General features: G+C 48.5%; 1 protein-coding gene across 4 annotated transcripts in view; it reads left to right on the plus strand.

Annotated features, from left to right (window-relative positions):
* LOC119163944 (aldehyde dehydrogenase, mitochondrial) overlaps nucleotides 1–24,418 on the plus strand; it is a 153,139-nt gene that overhangs the window by 56,783 nt on the left and 71,938 nt on the right. For all 4 annotated transcript variants that reach the window (XM_075870767.1, XM_037416031.2, XM_075870766.1 and 1 more), the window contains one exon: nucleotides 18,500–18,561. In XM_075870767.1, the coding sequence (XP_075726882.1) occupies nucleotides 18,500–18,561 (62 nt within the window). The remainder of the gene's footprint in view (nucleotides 1–18,499; nucleotides 18,562–24,418) is intronic.

A 24,418-nucleotide genomic window follows, 5' to 3' on the forward strand; every position in this document is an offset into this window, starting at 1 on the left:
GCACTGGGGCCGACAGAGACTCGAAGAGCCGAGCTCTCCTCTCTAACACATAGGTCAGCCTTTCGCCTAAGACCGCTGACTCACACACATGTCGGCTCTCCGACACGGGGACTCCTCTCCTAGGACCTCCGATCGCGACGCGCCGCAGGGCTTCTTTTATTTACACCGGGTCCAACCAAAATGTCCAATCAGAAGCGCCGATGGTCGTCAGGGCAGATTCTTCCAATGGGGTTGCCGCGCCATGCGTCAGACCACCAGACACGAGAACGCCGGCTCGCTGTCACGTGCACCGCTGACTCAATGCACGTGGGCGAGAGAGGCGCCGCGCGTGTTCACGCCGTTGAGATGTTCGCGTCAGGCGGACTGCGGGCTGGCCTTGACCCAGATTGCCTTTTTCCGAGGCACGGACGTTTGACGGGGACTCGCTGGCATAACACCCCACAGCATGGTCATGCCACCTACGGCAACACTAATCGTCCAACAAGCCCGGCGGTTCCCCCTGTATCTTCGAGAGCCACTCCGAGAAGAGCTGCAAAGACTGGAGCGTGCACGTATCATCATGAAGGAGGGTGGCCCCGCACACTGGCTAAGCCCCTTGGTTTTGGTTAAGAAAAAGATGGCAGGTTTTGTATTTGCATGGACTTAAGAAATATAGACAAGCATGTGAAAAGGCAACATTATCAGATCCCAAAGCGTGAGGACATTAGAGGTGAATTGGCCGATGCAGCCTACTTCAGCTGTTTAGACGCCAATTCTCGTTTACACCAGATTTTGCTGGACAGGAAAACTTTGAAGATATGTACAGGTCCGATTAAAAGTGTGCAGACCACGAGATCGCGTGGCAAAACGCATCGACGCGCCAGCTAGCAACGAGACACCTGTTGCAGGGCTCATGCGCGTCCCGTCTTATCACTTGGCTCCTCATGTTGCTCTGTTGGATGGGGTTACAGCGCTCATAGCCAAAATGACAACTGGGTGTCGCTTTCTTTGCTCTATCAAATCTGTGCCATTCTATAACGTAGTGGCTGCAACGGGGCCGGTTCAAGCGCCGGCTCGCGTTATTGACACCAGTTGATTAGGATAAGAAAGCATAGCAAGCATCGCACATCCTGATGAAGCCAAACGCACAAAACTGAATTTTCTCAAGCCAGCTTGCACTTGTCGGACTAATCCAAGTTACAACTAAATGAGATTACTTAAGTCAAAGTAGCCAAAATTAATTAAATGTAAATAATTACACGGCATTAAACACCTTTACCCTCAAACGGGTCATATGCAGCAACAGTGGTGCAATTTTATACGCGTTCCAAATCGGGACGGAGGCGTTCCATTCCACTTAGTCGCTTATGATTGGCACCTTTGAGCCACGGGGAATGCCAAATTTGGTATTACGTTACGTCAATGGATCATGAAAGTATGTGACTGGCGCAAACATGATAATCATGAGGTGTGTGTGATGTGAGAATGTGACTACATGCCACAGTCAAGGCGCCAATACGTCAATACATTTCGACAGGGCACGGGGACTCGCTCGCTGGATATCGCCTGGACTGGCTTTGCCCTCGCGATCTCCGACGTCAGCGCAGCTCTGGCGGGCTGGGCACGCGACACGCTACCTTCTGACGCCGATCCCCGATGACAGAGCAGCTCTGGCCGACTGGACTCGCCTACGCCGTCTCCCGACGCCGACAAGAGCTATCGTAAAGTGGTGCCCCGTCCTCGGACTCCTGCTACCGTTTCCATCTTTCCTATCTCCTCTTTAGTTCCGTCGCTCACTGTCCCTGAGCTTCACTGTCTCCTTCGTCTCTTCATATATACCTTTTAATCCTATCCTTTTAGTCCCTCCTTACCCCCATTCCTTGTGAGCTACTGTAGTGTCACACCTGATGCAGACAGTCACAGGGCTCACTTTTCTCTTCTTTTCCCTTTAAAAAAAACCACATAAGAAGTCATGCGATGCTCGTGCTCGCCGGCGTTCATTTCGACGCGTCAAGCCGGTGTTGTGACGCCTGGCGTCGGTCCTGCCATATACGCGCAGGCGCTCGCCGCGCTATGTTGCTTTGAGGCATGCGCGTTTCAGTGCGTCCAGCGTCCCTCCGTCATGAAAAGAGGGAGGCGCAGCGTTGTCTACGTAGCTCATCCGTGCGAAATTCAGCATGTCGCATTTCGCATCAGTTGCCATCGGGCCGGTCGCACCTGGCGTCAGACTATAGAGTGCTCGCGTTCTGCTAATGTAGCGTCGCTGTGCCCAGCGTGCACTGTAAACAGATGTCACACGCTAGCCCTAAATCACGCACAACACATTGCTTCATTTCGCCACTCTCCATAACTGCGCCGAACTCCCCTTTTTCCTCACACGCAACCCCCACAACTCCTCGTTCCGATAATGATGATGGTACCATCATGTAGTGCCCTCTCACGGCCAAGTCCTGATGACGATGATGGTGCCGTCACTTAAGGCCCTCTCTCGGCCACCGTCACAGGTTCCCCCTCCTCGAAATGTGAAGCCACCACTACACATCGCCTGCAGGTTCATGGTAGAGTGTCAGCTGATCTGCAACTCCTCGTCCCGATGATGATGATGTTACCATTATGTAGTGCCCTCTCACGGCCAAGTCCTGATGACGATGATGGTGCCGTCACTTAAGGCCCTCTCTCGGCCACTGTCACAGGCTCCCCCCCTCCTCGAAATGTGAAGCCATCACTACACATCGCCTACAGGTTCATGGTAGAGTGTCAGCTGATCTGCGTGTCTCACACCGTGGCTACGACCTGTTTTGGGGTCCGCTAGAATGAAGTCATTCTGTCCTACACGTCTCACTGCCCGAAAGGGACCGGAACGCCGGGATGCAAGCTTCCAGGAGAAGTGCTTGGTGGCATCGCTGAGGGAGTGGATTTCAAGCAGAACAAGATCACCCTCCTGTATTGTCAGTGGCTACCTGTGCCAGTCGTAGCGAGTCTTCTGGGCGCGCCACATGTGGTCCTGGTGTGCCCTGGAGAAGTCAAGCACATCCTGCAGACACTTGGAGACCTCAGTAGCAAATGTATTGGACGCTGTTGCAGGAGGCTCCGCGTCGTTTTTGGCTTCAGCTTGTGTCCATGGGGTTCTCAGCTCCCGGCCATAACAGAGAAAGGCAGGCGTGTAGCTTGTGACCACGCTTTCAGCCGTGCGCATGGCCAGGGCAATTTCTTGGATGTGCTGGTCCCAGTCTTTGTAGTTGGAACAATAAGCCCTAAAACACTGCTTGATAGTGCCATTGTGGCGCTCCACCATTTGCCCGGCAGGGCGGTACAGAACTGTGTGTCAGTCTTGTATGCCCCAGTGTTCAAGGAGGCCCTTCCACAACCTGCTTACAAAGGGCTTTCCATTATCACTTGAAATGGAGACAAGTGTGCCATGCCTGCAACAAAACCTGGATCATGCAGGCCACCACACTCTTGCTGGTTGCTACCCATAATGGGAAAAGTTCAGTGAACTTGATGAACTTGTCAATCACCACGAGAAGGTACTTGTGGCATCGAGGCGTCATAGGCAAGGGCCTAATTATGTCCACGCTGAGCTGTTCCATGGGGGCAGTGGCCCATTGGCTGCTCATCAGCCCTTCTGGCTTCTGGCAGTGGGATTTGGTGCACTGACAAACCTGGCAGCATCACACATACTTGTATACGTCCGAGCGCATACCCAGCCACTTGAAGTTCTGAGAAATTCATTTGAGGGTCTTAAAAAAGCCGGAGTGGTCGCTAATCGGGTGGTCATGGGACAGTCGCAGGACCAAGTTGCAGAGATGGTTTGGTAGCCAAGGTACTTTCCTGCTCCCTCGGTGCTGTACAAGACCCACTCTCTTCCACTTCGGTCATCTCCGCCAGGTCATTGATTAAAGGTTGATCACTGTCAGTGGGCCGAAGCTTTCTTCTCTTCATCATAGTTCGTATGGGGTTTCACAGTATGGGGTCCTGCTCTTGTTCCTGGGTGAGGAACCCTGCATCATTCAAGACAGTAGTGTCGTCCACTTCAGATGCTACAGCAGCTGCTTCAAAGCTGATCTGTGGGCTGGGCTCTGGAACAGTCATAGGGAGCAGTGTCTCGTGTAGACTCGGGCCTGGAACTTCCTGGTGCTGAAGGTGAGCTCTGCTCAAAGCGTTAGTTGGCACATTTGCAAGACCCCGCCTGTGCTTGATCCTGCAGTTGAAACCTTGCAGCCGCAAAATCTAATGCTTTACATGTGGTGAGGCCTGGTCTGGGGTGAACATCCAGGACAGTGAGGAGTGATCACAGTGGATCTCAAACTCGGTGAACTCAAGGTATGGTCTGAACTTGTCCACTGCCCACAACACAGCCAGACACTCCCATTCTTGCACTGTATAGCGCTGCTCTGCCTCAGTGAGGACCCTGCTAATGAAGCTTATTGAAAGCAGTGGAGCATCATTCTCGGCTGCCTGCAGAAGCACCGCTGCAATGCCGACTCCACTGGCGTCCGTTTCCACCACGAATGGTCTGTTGAGGTCCGGCAGGTTTACAAGGACATCGTAGACCAGGGACTGCTTGAGTGCTCTAAAGGCTTCCTCTTGCGGCAGCTCCCACTGCCAATGTTGGTTTTTCTTAAGGAGTTCTGTGAGTGGACGCGCAGTGATAGAAAACTGAGGTATGAACCCTCTGTAATAGCCTGCTACTCCTAGGAAGGCCTGCAGCTGTTTGAGGGTTGTTGGTTGAGGATAGTCCAGCACCACACGCACTTGTTTCTTGTTCGGCCTACACTGCCCGGGCGATATTTCATGGCCAAGAAACTTCAGGTATTGACAGCACACGTGCATCTTCTCTGGGTTAATGGTCAGCTGTGCCAAACTTATCCGCTCAAACACCACCCAAATATGCTCGAAATGATCCTCTGGGGTCTCTAAATACACCAGGACACATCGAAAAACGCCATGGCAAACTGGTGATTGATTCCCTCCAGTAGTCGGTCCATCAGGGTCTGGAACGTGGTAGATCCTCCGGGAAATCCAAAGGGCATTCTCATGAACTTGAAGGTTCCCCGATGGCAAATGCACGCTGTTTTTGTAGTATCCTGCTCTTGAACAGGAATTTGAAAAACACCCTGTGAAATATCGAAACTTGAGAACTACCTGGCTCTTCTCAGCTGTGCCAGCAACCAATCAATCCTGGACATAGGCTAGACTGGCAGCTTAGTATGTGCATTTAGCTGGCAGTAATCCACAGCTATGCTGTAGTCATCAGACTTCTCAACTAGGACTGGAGCACTGGCATGCTGACTTTGGCTAGGGCGGATGAGGTTCTGTGCCAGCAGGTCGTGAATGCAGTTGTCTATGATGGCCTGCTTCTTGGCATTCACTGGTCGCAGTTTGCATCGAACAGGTCGGTTGACTCTTGTGTCTGTGATACTCTGCCAGGGTTGCGCAGCCCAGACTGGCGGTGAAAATTTCTCTAAACTCTTCTAGAACGTGTTTCATGCATAGGTCTAGGTCCGACGAGTGGCCGGGAATGACCACATTGCAGGCTGCAGTCGTGTCCGGCACACTGGCACAGACACTGGCATCGCCCTCAGCAAAAATGCAGCGCAGAATGTCTCCAAAATCATCCACTGCCTCTGACTGTTCTTTAACGGCCTTGACAAAGGGCACGATTCTTTGTGGTTCTGTGCCTACAGTCCAGCCACCAAGTGACAAGTGCGGAGCGATGGCACTCACTGTCAGGAAATCCCTACCAAGGCCAACGTCATGGCACAGGTCAGGAACGCACAAAAACTGCTGTCTGCGGCAACCGACAGCCCACTCGATCTGACACTTTAGAGACGTGGTTGACTGCGACCAACCTGATGCCAAACGCAGCACGCGTACGTCCACCTTGGGTTTGTCTCTAGAAGCTTGGGCCTCCGCCGCGGCGTGTGGCCCAAAAAAGCTTTCACTTGAGCTTGTGTCTAGCAGGGCCTTGAACGTCGATGACCCGATACGAACGTCCATAAGGGGCTCTTAGCCACCAGCTGTGGCCGCTACTTGGTGCGCACTGTCGTAGGTGCCCGCCAGGGCAGCACCTACCGCTACTGGTTTCCCTGGCACTGTGCTTGCAGGTGACCCCATCGCTGGCACCGAAAGCAAACGAGTGGCCGCACTTGTCGACATGTGGCACAGTTACGAGAAATGTGGCCGAATCCACCACAGCGATGGCACTGCAAACGCATTGCTCCACTCGTAGGATCCTGCCGCGATCCTGACACAGCGCCTCCGAGAACGGAGGCGCTGTGTCGCACGAGTACTGCTGGTCCCGACAGTACGGCGGGTTTAGCGCAGCTGGATGCAGTGGTCACTGATAATGTTGGCGGCACCGGTGGGGCAGCAGCAAACAAAGCGAACGACGCCGTTGCCATAGTGTTCGGCTGCGGCAGTGAGCAATGGTCGAGGGCAAGGCTAGGGTGGAACGCCAGATCTCTGGCTACTTGGTTGCTCGGAAGTGGCAGTGGTCTGTACTGGAGGTGACGCCAAGCCCACTTTATTAAGCCGTCGGCTGCCTTAACCAACTCGGCGGGGTCGTTGTAGGCAGGCTCCTTCACCAAATCTTGCAGCTGAGAGGTGCATCTGCCTCAGTACGCGCTGCACCTTCTCAGCTTCGGAGACCTCTTCCCCGATGCGGTCCTAAAACATGGCGATCGCATAAATAAAATCCTTCAAATTCTCTTCCAGGTGCTGCGTGCGCTGTTTGAGCTCCACCTGGAGGCGACGCTTCACGTCAACCGACGAGAACTCTGAGCGGAAGGCGGCAGTGAATTGCTCCCACGAGTCGAAACCGCGCACGAACCGCCACCACAACTTTGTGCCGCCCTCGAGGGCAGCCGGTACCACATGAGTCGGTCGCTTATCGGCGGCGACCCCCGTCACGAAGCAGAAGTTTTTCAGGCGTTCAAGAAACTCCTCCGGCAACTGCAAGTCTCTAACACCTGAGTAGAGGGGGGGAGGTGCGCAACGGCGAACCGAGGCGCAGACTCGTCGGTGGCCCGAGAGACCGCTCCAGTGTTTGCGATCACAGTGCGTGCTCCCACGTGCAAAGCTGTGGGCAGCGTAGTCGCCATCACTCGATCGTGCACGACAGCCACGATTCGTTCACTCTTCATAGTGGAGCCGTCGGCACCCAGCAACAGCTCTTCAACGACACCTTGGAGGCTAGGCATGTCTTCCGCTGCTGTTGTCGGTCCTGATGCCATCCCGGATGAGCCCCCACTTGTCATGCGCTAACCCTAATCACCAACACACCGCTATGGTGGCTAGAAGGAGAGGTGTCAGCATCGTCCTGGCCACGCCTTGAAAGGAGGCGTGCTGGTATTTCATTTCGCCGCGGAGTGACGCGCAAGTCGCCATCATGATCGGTCGAGAGCACTTGCCAGCCACTAGCGCGGCACTTTTAGTCGCTTGCTTGTGTGCTCGTAAGTCGCAACGCCTGCGCTTTGCCTCTTTAGACTTGTTTGGAATCAATACGTGCCAATGTGACCATGCAACAGTGATGAGTAAACAGCAGACACACTGCTTTGCACCTGGATGCAATGTGGGATATGCTTCGACCCATAAACAAGGGAAGAAAGAATCTCTCTTTTCTGCTCCCGCTGGCGATGAACAGCGCAAGGCCTGGGAGCATACGATTTCTCGCCCTGACAAACCACTGAAAAAGAACTGCGTTGTGTGCGAAGCTCATTTCCACGAAAGATTCATCGTCCGTAGCTATAAGCATGGTGGTTTTGGGACGTTAAACCCCACAAATCAATCAATCAATCAACCGTAGCTATAAGCATGTTATGAAACGGTTCTTAGCAACTTGGGAAAAAGCTGTACCTAAGGAGGGTGGGTTCCTGAGTGAATCAACTGCTGAAGGACTCCGCGTCACTCTAACTAGCACCCTTACCATCCGGCACTGTGTCACAAAAACCTTGGGCTATTAATACTTGATGACGTCTCACCTCTGCCAAATCTTTTTTGGCAGAGGTGAGACCTTTTTTTTGGGATTCTGAAGCAAATGTCTGGCTCGAATAGTCACCCTACGCCGACACAATTTTTTATCTCTGTGAATTGCCTCAGTTTTTACAGTTTGACGCAGTCACCCTCCAGTTCCGATTAGCCTTCTATGTTCGGGCATCCACAATAACTCAATAAATTTACAGAATATGCTGGATGAGCTGCTAGATGTGGGGCGCCTCAATGATGTTCATGAAATTATTGTTGCTAGTGAAGCCCTCCCTTACCACACTGATCTCATTGAATGCAAAAGTGACTCCCAGATCACTTATTACGTCAGTGGCTATGTGACCCGGAAGATGGTGAAAAAGACGAAGTGCAACGAATGTATCAGGTTGTTGCTTCACTCAGAATTCCAGCTTGCTTCGGGCAGAATTATGCCTTCTGTACCCGTCCGAGTCTTTAACAGACCTGGTCAAAGCTATGAAAGATGCATTCACATATTGCAGTTTCAACAAGATGAAAAGTGACAGCAAAGCAGACCTTATCTCTTGCTTGTCTGTGAAGAGGTTAAATATGGTCAACTGTGAACACCACAAACAGGAAGTGACAAATCAGATAATTAGATTCTTTACACGGACCGGAATCAAAAAAAAAAGAGAGAGAAAAACGAAGCTCTTGAAGTTGAGACGTATGACTTGACTGTCATAGTGTTAACTCGGCGAACAAGGTTTTATTTTATGTTATTGTGCATTACTCACACTCTGTTGTTTCTTGTGATTTTACTATTGTCTTGTTCACATTGTTATAAACATCCCATTAACAACTGTGATGTCACTGTCTGGCTGTAATTCACATATACAGACATCAATTTTTTTCGTGAACCGGTTTGTGACTGTATTTATGTTTGCCAATCAAATATCAATGTCATGTGTGTATGTATACCCATTGTATCATCGTATATTTACTGTTCTCTTTAGTTGCCTTATTCACTTGCTGCAGCTGAGTTTCATATAATTTGCAGTTTTCTACAACCTTAATGCATATGTTGTATTTATTTTACATGTTGTTTTTCGCTTTCGAGAAAATAAATGTCCTACTTGCAAAATTAGACATTGATTGCACAAGTCATAAAAATAACAGTTGCCGATACCTTTACGTGCATTGAGACTTCACAGAAGACACTGCGGCATCAAATTTGAAAACTTCACAAACTTAGTTTTGGTGTCAAGCTCACGGCAAGTCACTTGATTCTCTGTGTTCTAAGCTTCGTAGGTGATATAATACGAAGTGAATTGAAAACACTAGTTTTCAGTGCCAATACACGCTTTGCAGCGCGCCGTCAGAATTGTGACAAGTAGACTTTGTAATAATCTGCAGGGCAGCGTGAAATATTTGCAACGAAAAACGACTGACACGTGGGCGCAAGGAAGGGCATCTCGAAAGCGACCGCAGCGCCGCCGCATCCGGGTGAATTCTCGCTCGCTCTCCAGCACGTCGATGCTGACACCTCTTCTTCTAGCCATCATAACATTGCTTCATGTTGCCACTCTCCACAACCATGCCAAACTCCCCTTTTCCCCCACACGCAACCCCCACAACTCCCCGTCCCGTTGATGATGATGGTGCCATCATGTAGTGCCTCTCTCGGCCAAGTCCCGATGATGATGACGTTGCCGTAACGTAACGCCCTCTCTCGGCCACCCTCACACAGAAATAAGTTGAGATGGGAGTAAATGACTTGTCCTCTAGCGCATGCCCCGATTGGGTTTTTATAAACACTGTCTGGAGAAAGAAAAATATTTACTCCCCGTCAGTTGGTGGTTTTTGGATGGGGGCCAAGTAGGGGAGGGGGTATTCACATTGATCGGGGAAGTTTTTCAGGTCAGTATGGGAGAAAACTTTTATATCAACAGAGAAAAAAAATTACGTCAGTAGCCCTACCATGCGCAAGCGTAACTTTAATTGTATAACTTTTGAAGCACATAATAATGATTACAGTACACAAACCTGCACTCAACGGTCACGTGTTACAATACTCATACTCACCACAGCTTGCCACTCGCGCTGCACACCTACGATTCAGTCACCGGGTATATATAGGCACCATACTCTGAACTCCCTTGTAGCTCTGAAGGGACCCTTTTTTTGCTAATAATTAAGCAATGAACACGCACGGCGTAGGTATAAAGTTGCGGTGGCCTGATGTAACCACTTCAACACACATGCCTTTTATCCTAAGCCTGTCTAATATAGAATAATTTTTAACTATAGCGAAATGGTTTTATCAGTTGGCGTTCTGTCGTACGGGCTGAATTTGCATTAGCAGTACTGTTTGTGAATCTGTAATATGCAATGAATCCTACACAAAGCCCTAGCGGCCTTGAATGAACACATCAACGAGGCATATTCAGCAGCTCCAGCGATGAACCGTGGTAGACCGCCCCTACTGCGTTCGATGACTAGTCCTCACTCACGAGTACGGTTCGGTGATTCGATGAATTACAGCTGGCGATCACGAAATGCTTCCTGATATGCAGTTTACGTCTCATTCAAAGTCAAACGGCGCACCTATGCACAGAAATAGGTGCATAGGTGCGTGCTATCACGCAGTTTAAGTTACAAAGCAATAGACTTATACAAACGAGACAGTTCGCAGTCGCTGGTCCTGTTGCTCGCATGCATTGCATGGGTATGCATGCCGTACGCTGTTTCTGTGTGTCTCCATCTCGTTCGGCGCTCGCCTTGTAATTGGTCATTTGACAGCTGTGGTCGCAAGGCGCAGAAGACTTTTATTCATCCCAGCAATCTTTAAGTTTTGCAAAACACATTTTTTGCCCCGCCGGTGGTCGGTGCTAGCTCGTAGAGCTTGCCATGGCGGCTGGCGTGCAGTGCGAGCTTGCCACGATGCCGGCTTGATACCGACGGCATAGCGAGGCCTTTTCACCACTTAGATGTTGCAGCCGGTGAAATACCGGTGACATTCCGAGAAGCCTCCATCGGCAGAAACGGGGGAGCGCGTCGCCGGCGAAGCTCTAACACCAGTTGCCGGCCAGCCTGCCTTGGTCGAGCGATGTTTGGCGGTGTTTTCCGCTTTGCCATTCCTTGATTAGACTCACTGACCTGTAAGCTTTCTGTTCCGTTAAAAAAAATGGCATCTAAACGAATGCCAGGCCTGTGTGGAAGGCACAGCAAAAGCTAGAAGAGCAGCCTCTGAGAGCCTTTTCTAAACACTCATTAGATAACTGCTACAAGCACACTTGCTGGTAACCCACTATGGTATTAATAATAATAATTTTCGGTAGTAGGGCGACATGTGCTATTCTATCATTCGTCATTCTTCTGAAAAGTGTTGTATCTGCTAAATACTTGCAAGGAATTTCTTTTTGTTCTTCGTCTCATCTCGTGGCTCTTACCCAATACAGGGGAATCGGCCGAGTGTTATGGGAAATTTCTTTTTGTTTTTTCGCAATACTACTCGTATATGCTAGGGATAGGTTACACAATAAATAATTACTGAATAATAATATTTAAATGTTTAAAAGAATGAAGAATTTAGCTCTATATTCTTTTAGTCTGACTGATAAATTCCTCTATGGCATAGTGAACATCCCTGTGACTGTAGCCCAGAGTGGAGGTGCCGAATAATAGATCAACTGATTCGGATATTTTCAGGCCCAAGTTTCGAAGAGGTGGTGCTATGAATCTTCTTCTCAATGACGTATACCAGCCACAGGATAGAAAGTAATGACTGCTAGTTTCCTCCTCTTTACAGAAGATACGCAGAAGAGACAATGCTTGACTTGCTCTATGCAAGTAAAGGTTCAGGGAGGTAACCCGGCAGCGAAGTTTGGTTATGGCCGCTTCCATTATTCTCGACCACGATAACTCACTGTTCAAGGGAAATAATAGGTGCTTATATTCTGGAGAAGCTGTCAAAACAGGGTCTGATATGCATTTTTTGAAAGTTAAGGTGCAGAATCGTGCCATTGTATTGTATGTTTTCAGTGGGAAAACCGGAATGAATGGCATCGAAAGTGCCGCCTTTGCTAAAGAATCAGCGCTTTTGTTTAAAAACAAACCCTTGCGCCCTCGTACGCAAATTAAGTGGAAACACTGTAGGTGTGCGGGAACTAGTATTCTGAAAAGCTTCAGAAGAGGCGTTTCACCAGATGCAGAGAGAGCACATGGATGAGTCAGTGATGATTGCTACTACTCCATTTAAACTGGGCAACATTTGGAGAGCTAATATTATGGCCATAAATTCAGCTATGAAAACTAGGATAATATCCGGCAGTCGTAACGGCAGTCAAGTTGAAGGCAGAATATTCCTATGCCAGCGTTTTCCTCAGTTTGCGATGATTCTGTTGCAATAACCACATTCGTTGGCAGATGATTTAGATGCTCTTGTAATAGTCCATTTAAAGTTTTGTGAGGTAATAACTTCGTGTGGATCGAAAAAAATCGTGGTAGACAATGTCTGTGAATTTAGGTTCCATGGTCAAAGGACACACGTCACGAATTTGTACAATCAGGGAATCGAGTAATGTTTGTGAAAATATTATTTGTGGCTTGTAGAATCTAGGCCAGCGCTTAGAGAAAAATATATTAGTATGGGGGATGAAAATTACTTGAGTATGGTTAGACAGTGTTACTTATAACTGTAAGAAAGTCTGCACCGTAAGTAGGTTTAATCGGTTTGACAGGGGTGGTGTTCTCGCTTCCAGGTATAATACTGCATTTGCCACATATTTTAGAAGGCCTAAGCACAGCCGTAAAGCCTCTTCCTCTAATAGGACTAGTGGCCGAAGCAGGTATGCTGGTGCACCAGAAAAAAGAACACAGCCGAATTCCAATACCGGTCGTGCATACATTTTGTAGACCATCAAAAGTGCTATTCTTTTCATACCCGATCTGCGGCTGCTTAGGCTGCGCAATACACCCATTGCGCATGCTCCTTTTGTTGTGATATATTTAATATAAGCTTGCCAGTTTAGTTGTTCATTATATATTACTCCGGAGTATTTTAATGATTCCACTTGCGGGATATCTTGCAGCTTGTAAGTCGGAGATATTCTGACCGGATCGTTAACTGGCAAAACCAGAATAGCACACTTATTGGTATTAAGACTTAACTGCAGTCTATCTAGCCACTTCTCGAGTTCACTCAAATACGACTGTAAAATTTCGTAAAGGTGTTGTATGTCGGCAGCCATATCAAAAAAAGCAATGTAGTCCGCATAAACATAAGTCTGCACCCCTGATCAAAGAGGAATAGTACACATCAAGATGTTGAATAATGCTGGTGAAAGTACTGATCCCTGTGGCTTGCCTCGGGTCTGCTTGTGCTTGCAGGAAGAAAAGCCATCTTTAATGCAGTAAAACTCCCTTTCCTTTAAAAAAAGAAGTTCGATGGAGGCGGAAATGTTGCAGGCCCGTGTGTTCAGATTTGGGTGCACGTTAACGAACCCCAGGTGGTCAAAATTTCCGGAGCCCTCCACTACGGCGTCTCTCATAATCATATGGTGGTTTTGGGATGTTAAACCTCACATATCAATGAAATCATTTCCTTTAAAAATTCTGTCACCTATGCTACGATATAAGAGGGAAGTCTATGGCACCATAAACGATTTAATAACACAGAATGTTCGACACTATCCTATGCTTTACTGAATGTCTAAGGTAAATAACGCAGCGTACTGTTTTTTATGCAGGGAAATGTGAACCCGACTTTCGAGGTCTATGTGCGCATTCCAAATTGAATGTCCAGATCTAAAATCAATTGGGCTGGGGCTTAACAGCTGTTAGTCATTTACAAATCTCGTTATACGATCATGGAGGACCCTTTCAATAAGTTTCACTACATTTGATGTTAATGCTATTGGTCTTATATAGTCTATATTATATCTAGCCCCTTGTTTTTTAAGCAGTGGTATGATTTTAGCAAGATATTTTGTCCCAATCCTTTATTTGGCTGACGACAATGAAGAATTGTGCCTGAAGTGGGTATGCGCCACAGTTAATAGATGATCAAGTACAAGCTTTTGTAATGGGTTGGAGCATTGGACGACCCACTCGTTACGCTATTCTCATTGTTTGACGTCTGGTTGTTGTTTTCCTGTTCTAAAACGCTTTATTACTCATATTACCGCGATTTCTTTCCCGACATCTAAGCCTGCCTAAGGCAATTGGTTTGCGAACAAGTCCAAAGCACCGGGGGGGATCAGTGGTAGAATACTGGGCTGGCACGCAGTGGACTGGGCTTAGAGCTTCACTGTGTCCTTGGCACTAGATTTTTTGTCTTTTTTTTTTATATGCGAAGTGGTTACAGACACCGGCGGCATACAACTACTGCACTGCACGTGACCGAAGTTGTGATCTCATAACATCTTTTGCTGTAAAATTGGTTTTCGGTCCCTTTAAAAGTTGCATAAAAAGTTGGAAGAATCTCCAAGTGAAGTCAAGCCCTTCACAACAGGTCTCTAATCAGGTTTTAATAACATTTTTCTCATACCGAAATTTTTAAAAGAACAAGCTGCAGGCAAAAATAGCTGTAGACCCGTGTGCTCAGATTTAGGTGCACGTTAAAGAACCCAGGCGGTCAAAAATTTCTGGAACCCCCCACTACGGCGTCTCTCATTATCATATGGTGGTTGTGTGATGTTAAACCCCAGGTAATAATAATAATAATAATAATAATAAATTGGCAAATCCCACGTGTAGTGGGAATCGATATGCAAAGCACGAATGACAAATGTTGATATGTCACTTTAAATTTAAAATCAGCCTGTTGCGAGGTGGATGCAAATGACGCCGTACATGACTTCCGTGTCGTGATCATCATGTTTGGATGTGTCGTTTACCTTCGTCATCTATTCACGTCAGGTGATACCAAATTTAGTACATGTGGAGCTAGCAAAACGGCCGTGTACACGCTATGGGCGTGGTATGTTGACATGTTCTTACATGGCGCGTGTTAGGATTATCATGTTTGTACCAGTCATATATGTCATCATCCATTGACGTCACGTAAGACCAAATTTAGTATATGTGGAGCTAGCGAAAGGGCAGCGTACACGCTGTGAGTGTAGCATGCAGTCATGTTTACATGACGCTCATGTCATAATTATCATGTTTGGGCGTGCCATTTACCTTCATCGTCTATTTACGTCATGTAATACCAAACTTGGTATATGTGGAGCTAGCAAAAGGGCTGCGAGCCCATCATGAAGGGCCCAATATACTCCAAAGCAGCGTTGACGCGCGCGCACGCTGTGCATAGCGACGCTTCATTAGCAAAACGCGAGCACTGTGTAGTCTGACACCAGGCGCTACCCGACGGCAACCAGCGCGAAACGCGACATGCTGCATTTCAGGCCAATACGTTACCCAAACAACACTGCGTCTCTCTCTTTTCGTGACGGGGGGACGCAGGACGCGCTGAAACGCGCATGCGTCAAAGCAAGGTAGCGCGTTGTGTGCCTGCGTGTATATGGCAGGACCGGCGCCTGGTGTCTCAAAGCCGGCGTGACACGTCGAAATTAACGCCAGCGAGCACGCGCACCGCGTCACGTCGAAATGTATTGGCATCTTGACTGTGGCATGTAGTCATGTTCTCACATTACACGCATCGCGTGATTATCATGTTTGCACCAGTCACATACCTTTGTAATCCATTGGTGTCACGTAATACCCAACTTGGTATATGTGAAGCTGGCAAAACAGCCGCGAGTGCATCATCAGTGTGGCATGTAGTCATGTTGTTACACGACACGCATGTCGTGATTATCATGTTTGGATGTGTCATTTACCTATGTCGTCCTTTCGCGTAGCGTAATACCGAGTTTGGTACATGTGAAGCTAGCAATATGGTCACCAGCGCATCACGAGCGTGGCATGTAGTCATGTTGTTACATGACATGCATCTGATGTTTATCATGTTTGCACCAGTATCATACCTTCGTATTCCATTCACGTCCCGTAATACCAAATTTGGTGAAATAGAACCTAGTGAAACGGTCGCCAGCGCATCGTGAGCACGGCATGTAGTGATGTTGTTACATGACACGCATCTCATGATTATCATTTTTGCACCAGTCATATACCTTTGACAACCATTCACGTAGTGTAATACCGAATTTGGCATATGTGACGCTAGCGAAACGGCCGCAGGCGCTTCATGGACGTGGCATGTAGTCATGTTCTTACATGACACGCATGTCATGATTTCCACGTGAGGGCCTTTCACTTATGTTCATCATACGCAGTAATATCATACCATACCAGTTTTGCGATTTGTCATGTGAGCGAAACCACCGCAGGAGCAGCAAGACCCTGACATCCGGTTCCACATGCCGGTTCCACAATCAATAAGGGCACAGAGCGGGCGGATAAAAAGTTCATGCCGAGGATAAGTTCGTGAAAATGTTTCTCGAGCACAGCAAATAGTACTGTCGTGGAGCGATCGGCAACATTTTATACGCGCGGAGCACATTCCAAGCACAGGAAACGTGCCACCGCCAGCGACCTGGATGAGTGGTACTGTGGGTGGCGTTAGAACTTTCCTTAGGCGGCAAAGAAGTTCTTAATTCATCACTGATATGGTAGGCCCTGTGTCCACAAGTGCAGCAACAATGGGTATATCGCCTACTTCAGCGTCAATAAGGTTGCGTCTAGTCGGCAGCATGGTCAGTAGATTTGGCAGGCAAGGGGTTGATGTAGCATCACCTCCGAGAGCTGCGTCATCTAGTTTTCTCGCGGCAGGTGGCCAGTCGGCGACGTTGCTTGATGAAATTAGAGGGAGCGAGACGACAGGCGACGGAAGAGCGGTGAACGGGACTGGTTAGCATGTGGAGATGGAGAACAACGATGATATGGTGGTATAGAAGGAACGTCATCACCGGTGGCCTGAGGTGATTCCCGATGAGGTTGAAGGTGTCCATGATTCCTCTCTGGACAATGGGTATACCCATAGGATGCCTGATGCCAATACCACCGGGTGTTACAATGGCGGGCCACGTGTCTGATGCGATGGCAGTTGAAACAAACGGACGATCGTCAGCAGTCCTCCACTTGGCTGGATTGTGACCGGAAGGTTTTGGCTTTGGGCATACGAAACAGGGCGTCGACGATGGTCAATCAGCTGAGAGGGAGCTGTAGTGCACTCGGAGGCCTGTCCAGCATGGGAAAGCTCTTGTCGCACAATGGCATGTACAAGTGGCACCATCTAAGGGCTAGAGTCACAGGCATGATAGCATGTGGACGCAAGAGACAGAACTTCAGGTTCACGTCTGATGATCTTGGTCACGTGCTCTGCAGCTAACAGCGTCTGTAGTGCAGGCCCGTCTTCGCACGACCAGGTTGCGGCTGTGTTTGGAAGTCGAGTGAAAAGGTGGGCGATACGTCGACTTTTTGCGGCTTCAAATTGCTTGCACTCCTTGATGATGGCATCCTCCGTGTTGCAGTCCTAGCTTATGAGAAGGTTGAACGCATCATCTGCGATACCTTTCAATATGTGTGCTATTTTTTCGGTTTTTTCTATGCCATTGTCTGCAATTCAGCCGAGGGCGAACACGTCCTGTAGGTAAGTCTTGTAGACTCCGCGGACGTTTGCACACGAGAGGCCAACTCCTTCTCGGCCGCTGCCTTTCTACCCACAGACTTGAAAAGGGCACGCATATTTTCCTTGCACCCATCCCAGCTTCCAATTTCTGCTTCGTGGTTCTCGAACCACATTTTTGCTGCTCCTTTCAAGTAGAGCAGGATGTTGGCTGACATAAGAGTTTCATCCCCGGGGTAATTCATACTTGTACGTTTGTAAAATGGCAACCATTCTTGAATGTCGACATCATCAGTGCCACAGAACGCGCCAGGATCTTTTAGCTGCGGAAGGACAACAGTTGCTGTTGTGGTCGCGTTGGCGGGAGTGGGTTCCTGGTTTGCCACGAGGAAAAAATTCAAGCGTAGACCCCTGCGGAGCTCCGTTGTATCGTGTTGTTACCCAGCATCTCCACCAAATGTCACGTGGGTGAGAGCATGAATGAAATAAATATATTTACAAAATATACAGGGAGAGTCGGAGGCAGCTGCAGCCAAGATGGAGGAGCAACAGCAACAACAACACGAGCGCGATCGCATTCATCGTCTACCAGATACTCTGTCTTTGCCGATGTCGTGTAACAACTTTGTTTTGTTTGGTCATTAAATGTATGGCGTAAAAATGGAAAAATGTCGCATTACATGTCTTGTGGCTTTGGTGATAAGTACTACGCCTGAACTACAGCCGCTCGATGAAAAAGTGTGTTTTTCATCGAGTGGCCATGCTTGAACAGGATCTTAAAGGATGTGTGCAGATTCGTTCAAAAATGTTTGTGCGTGTGAGTATAGTTATATAATGGGTGGAAAGTGTTTGGTGGCATCTGCTGTGATCTCGTATAATTGCAACTAGCTTTGTCACCACTATTTTTTGTGAATTTCGTGCGCTTTTATTTGAGTACTGTAACCACGTGTCGTCATTCTAAGACCATCATTCCCCTTTGCGCAGACGGAAATACATTTGCCTACACACGTCGTGAGCCTATCGGTGTCATCGGCCAAATTATACCTGTAAGTCCAACACTTCTTCTCTTTGGCTGCTTGCGCGTGCTCAGTGAGTCCAACATTTGCTTTAGCTGCTTGCACGCTCAGTCCATGCTACACGATTATTTTGTGGTTCTGTTAACATTAGTAATTGATATGTGAATGTAAATTAATGCTAATGCGTGTTTCTATCATATGAGAAAGAAAACACTGAAATACATATCAACAGGAGACGTTGCTCTGGCTGTAGGGTTTGGTGATAATTCATAATTGTTAAGGTTTAACTTCTCAAAACAATTTATTAATTGTTGGGGTTTCACGTCCTAAAACAACCATATGATTTCAGAGACGCCATAGTGGATGGCTCCAGAAAATTTGACCACCTGGGGTTCTTTAACATGCACCTAAATGTCAGCACATGGGCCTCAAACATTTTCAACTTCATCGAAAATGCGGCCGGAATTCAATCCCGCGACCTGTGGGTCAGGTTTGGCAACTAGACCACCGTGGTGGGTAGTGCCGGTGGGAGATTTCTTCTGTGCGTTGTTGAACGTCGAAAAATCGCAGCGTACATGCAAACTAAAAGCGGACCGTGGGTCTTTGTGTCCAATTGAATTCTTCTGTCTCTCATCGCCCAGTTGGTTTTGTCTAATTGCCCAGTAGTTTTGTATAGAAGCCAGCTACAGAGGTAGGAACCGACAGCCATACGAGGGTCTCGGGGAGGGACGTAGGCTCAGAAGTGATGGAGCCATCACGAATACTTTTCTTTCATTCTTGTTGATTCGTTGTAAAGGTCTGAGCAAGCTCGCGACACACTTCAGCAAGCCTGGCTGTGTTAAAAATGGGCGCACATTTAGGTGGATCCGGTGTGTCAAGAGTATTGTGTCGATGATGTGCGACGGGTGCCTTTCTTACAGTAATAAGAAGGGCGAAAAGCCAGCTGGGGGCATTGCTGTAGGCGTGTGTGACGAAGGTCAGTATAGCGTCCCAATATGGTCTATAGCGGCGACGTACATGGGAAGCATGTCGCTGAGTGTGCGGTTAAGGCGTTCCGTGAAGCCGTTTGTCTGCAGGTAGAACGGAGTAGTTTTGCTGTGGACACAATGACACTTCGTAAGAATGGCTTCGACGACTTCCGGTTAGAAGACGTGGCCTCAATCTCTAGAAGCTCCTGGGATGGACCGTGGCGCAGTATGCATCGGTGCAGCAGTAATGAGGCAACATCGCGTGCAGTAGCCGCAGGGAGGGAGCGGTTTCAGCATATCGCGTTAGATAGTCTATGGCGACAATGGCCCAGCAGTTACCAACCGACGTCAGAGTAAGTGGTTTATACAAATCGATACCCACGCACCCGAACCGATGTTCAGGGCAAGTTAACAGTTGTTGACTGGTTGACGACATGTGTGTTGATGGTTTGTGGCATTGATAATCGAGGTAGGAGCGAACGAACTTCAGCACGTAGTGGTACATCCCTCGCCAGAAGTATAGCGTTGTCGAACGCTGTGGTAAGTTTTGGATACCCCAGAGTGCGCGCATTCTGAATAAGAGAGAACGGGCTCACATATTTCAAACTGCAGACTGTGGCGTATCACGAGTAGCCATTGCCTGCCGTCGGCGTTGTAATTGCGTCGGTGCAGGAGGCCGCCGTCACGCATGGCAAAATGGTGAGCTAGACGACGCAAGGCGTGAGTAAATGGTGTTGCAGGCGGATCAGAGAGCAATCGGATCAGAGGGGGCGATATAATGATCCTTGCACTGTTCGGTAGCGATGATGCGAGCATATTACAGAAGCTCCTGGGGTGGACCGTGACGCAGTATGCATCAGTGCAGCAGAAATGAGGCAACATCGCGCGCAGTAGCCGCAGGGAGGGAGCAGTTTTGGCGTATCGCGTTAGATGGTCTACGGCGACGATGGCCCAGTGGTTACCGGCTGACGCCAGAGAAAGTGGTCTATACAAATCGATACCCACGCACCTAAACCGGCGTTCAGGGCAAGTTAACAGTTGTAGACTGGTTGACGACCGTGTGTTGATGGTTTGTGGCGTTGGCAATCGAGGTAGGAGCGAACGAACTTCAGCACGTAGTGGTACATCCCTCGCCAGAAGTATACTGTTGTTGAATGCTGTGGTAAGTTTTGGATACCCCAGAGTGCACGCATTGTGGATCAGAGAGAACGGGCTCACATATTTCGGACCGCAGACTGCGGGGTATCACGAGTAGCCACTGCCTGCTGTCTGCGTTATAATTGCGTCGGTGCAGGAGGCCGCCGTCACGTATGGCGAAATGGTGAGCTTGACGACGCAAGGCGTGAGTAGATGGCGTTGCGGGCGGATCAGAGAGCAATTGGATCAGGGGGGCGATCCAATGATCCTTGCGCTGTTAGGTAGCAGTGGTGCGAGCATAGATTACAGAAACAGCATGGAAGATGCTAAGCAGGGGGCATTCTCGTCAGGCAGAGGGCAGCCCGAGAGGGCGTCGGCATCGACATGCTTGCGTCCGTTGTGGTACAGCATGCGAATGCCGTAGTCTTGAAATCGAAGAGCCCAGAGGGCGAGACGGCCCGAGGGATCCTTGAATGACGATAGCCAACATCGTGCATGATGATCGGTGACGACATGAAATAGGTGACCTTGCAAATAAGGTCAAAACTTTGTAAGGGCTCAGACGATCACACTCTTTTCGCATAATGGTGTGATTTGTCTCGGCTCTCGTGAGCGTATACGACTTGCATATGCCACGACATATCCGGAGTCTGGGTTGGCACTGCGCCAGGACAGCGCCGAGCCCTCCACCACTAATGTCTATGTGCGCCTACCTTCATTGGGAACGTAACGTCGTGGTGGCGTAGTATAAGAGGAGACGTCAACAAATGGCAGAGCGTCGTGAACGCATCGTCACACTCAGATGACAACGAATTGAGGGACCCGTTGCTTCGAAGAAGCTTCGTCAGCAGTGATATGACCGTGGCTAAGTTTCGTATGAATCATAGAAAGTACGAAAACAGGCACACGAAACGTCTCAGTTGTTTGACTGACGCATGCAGGTTTGAAAAATTCAACCACGGCCTGAAGCGTGGCCGGATTGGGAAGAATTGGGTCGTTCGACACGACCATAGAGTCTCATACAGTAATACCTAGACGGTAATCTGGCGCTAATCTACTACTCCTTCGGAGGCACGTGTACCTTCATGGGAATGATATGGAGTACAAACTTTGGATCTGCTTTGAATGGATTACGTTTTTCAGATTCGCCACGCTTGTTTGCCAAACATAAAACCATGTGATATGAAGTTATATTTATTTGAAAATCTTGTTGCTAAATGTTTCCGTGACCACGAGGCAGAAGTGAAACCTGAACAAATTTAGCCACTGGGGTATGCATTGCTCTGTCACTGCGTTCCAAATTTAGCGTCAAGATATAATAAATTAGTTTTTTACAACACTCAAAAACAAACATGCTTGTTTTGCCCTTGACAGTACACATTATCTATTTAATGAATAACGGTACAGTATTAAGTGACAAACACTCAACCTTTCCTCTGCTGCGAGCCAGGTGCGTCTGTCCAAGTGGTCGGCCGAGACTCTGCCCCAAACGTACCTCTCGTTTTGTTGTGAAGTCAGGGGAGCGTGACGATGCGTCTATTTTGTTTTACTGTCATTTTGCAGTTGTTTCTAATTAGTTTAGGCAGGGTGCGCTCGTGAAAAAGCATGAACTCGATCGAATATCCTGCACTGGCATGAGACGCTACATCTATGCGCAGCGGTGAGTGGACGACGCTTCGTTGAAACTGCCAAATACGACTCGTAAGGCTCCAACGTCGCAGCAAATCAAGAGAACTAGTTGTCTTTAGCCTCTTCGAACAACATACGTTCTGCTTCAGCGTTTTTCACCGTCCCCCACTAGTCGCACTGCGTGAAGAACGAAACTGAAACTAGAAAAAGATTTGTAGGCAGTTTGCTAGCTAACACTGTGCAATATGAAGCCTGTACTTCCCATAATTCCCATGGGGGTACATGATCACAGCGCCAGATTAATCTTTATGTATTATTGTATGAAACTCCATGGACAAGACTATAGTGAACTAGAATATGATCTAGTGGCACGACCGGCAAGCCGCCGCTGCTGTCTCGGCGGTTCAAAACGACACGGACGGCCGCTAGGATTTGTCGCAGCGCCACTGTGCCTTTTCATGTCGTGTGTGCGAGGCAAGCGTGCCCCGATGGAGTTTTCTTTGGATAGTGCAGGCAGCGCGGAAGAGAAATCAGTGCGTGTGCGTGAGTATGTGTGAAGTTGGCGCGTTGAGCTACCTCCACCTGAAGAAACTTCGTCAAGGCCTGCTAGCTCTATCGCATATGTCAACGGGCTGACGACGCTGGTTGCGTTGTGCGCTGGGTGGCACACAACGCAACCGACGCCAGCATTCGGCGGCGCATTCGCATCGGCATTGCAGTTCATGCAGCATTACTGCGCTTCGAGGAGAAACAACTAATGTTGCATCGTTCTTGGTGTGCCGTCGGGCTCTTCGGAGTTGTGATGTGTGCTGCTTGTGGTTGTGCTCGTGTTCTTTAGTGAGTGACCAGGTTGTGAGCAGCTGCAGTGCCAAGGAAGTTATATGTCCACATTTCTGTGGAGACCATGAATCTGGGTCGCGAGTGTATGTATTTGAATTTCCGACTGACCAAGGCACGCGGAAAGCATGGATACAGGCTATCCTCTAAGGGATAGTGTCGGCCCAATAAAGCATGAAAAAGTAAATATGTTGCTTGTACCATCGGGCGGCGGATGCGCCGCACGGAGAACATAAGGCACGGCGCTGAAACGCCGGCCGACAAGGAGTATGCAGCAGCCGATAGCCAAGCAGGAACTCCTTTATTATGTACAATGCTGCGGATATATACACAGGGTAACGCCCCCTGAGGGTGAAAATACTTTTCATGAAACCGAATCTGGCAATCGTGAAATCGAAACCGAAACACCACATCATCATCCCCCCCCCCCCCCTCCTAGAGAGAAAAGGACATGTGGCTCTAAGATCCTTATACAATGATTAACAGAACATGAGTAACTTTTACAACCTTATAGAATTTTAGAAGAATGTAATGCAAATAGAACTGTATTTAAAACCTTAACGTCCCCCCATCTTTTGTCGTAAAGTAACATATTGAAGAAGAGAAAACCAGCCTGAGAAAAAAAAAAGACGGCTATGTACACAGTGCACCATGGCTGAAAGCACTTATTTGGACAACATACAACAAAAGATCACAGCATAATGGTGTATCCCTTATATCTTTACACAATAAATAAATGCACAGCATACACACAACAATGCACACGTGTGGTACAGATTCCAGCGTACGAGTAAGGAAGAAGAATTTAGGACATGTAGTCCTTAAACCTGGATGGTTTCTTACACAAACGCTTAGAACGCCGAAGTTTGCGCTCTGAAATGCTCCCTTGTGAAGCAGCAAGTTCGGTATGTGAGGATGAGCCTACTGGCCTGCTTGCGCGCTGCTCAGGCACAGCTGAGAGCATTTAAGAGTCCGACAACTCGCCTAAGTTTCCCTCAGTTGTAACTGGGGACAGAGAACCCTGATGCGAAACATGAGAACCTTAAGGTACGGAAGCATGTCCATTAGTGTTAGGAAGGATACTGGCATGGGGACTGGGCTCTGCAGTCAAGTATTGATACAGAGCCTGAGAAGAGTTCGAGGAATCTGAAGCGTGCCCGGTGCACGGCAAAACTTCACTGTGGCTGGGCACCACAGCCAGATTTGAAACCGGTGCCTGAATATCATTTCCTCAGGGAAAGATGGTGATGCTGCAAGAATAGGGATAGAAACCAATCGTGGAACCGAGGCTGAGTATTGCGAATGGTTCTGCAAAG

This window comes from Rhipicephalus microplus, chromosome 8 (genome assembly GCF_043290135.1).
Source record: "Rhipicephalus microplus isolate Deutch F79 chromosome 8, USDA_Rmic, whole genome shotgun sequence".
NCBI lineage: Eukaryota > Metazoa > Arthropoda > Arachnida > Ixodida > Ixodidae > Rhipicephalus > Rhipicephalus microplus.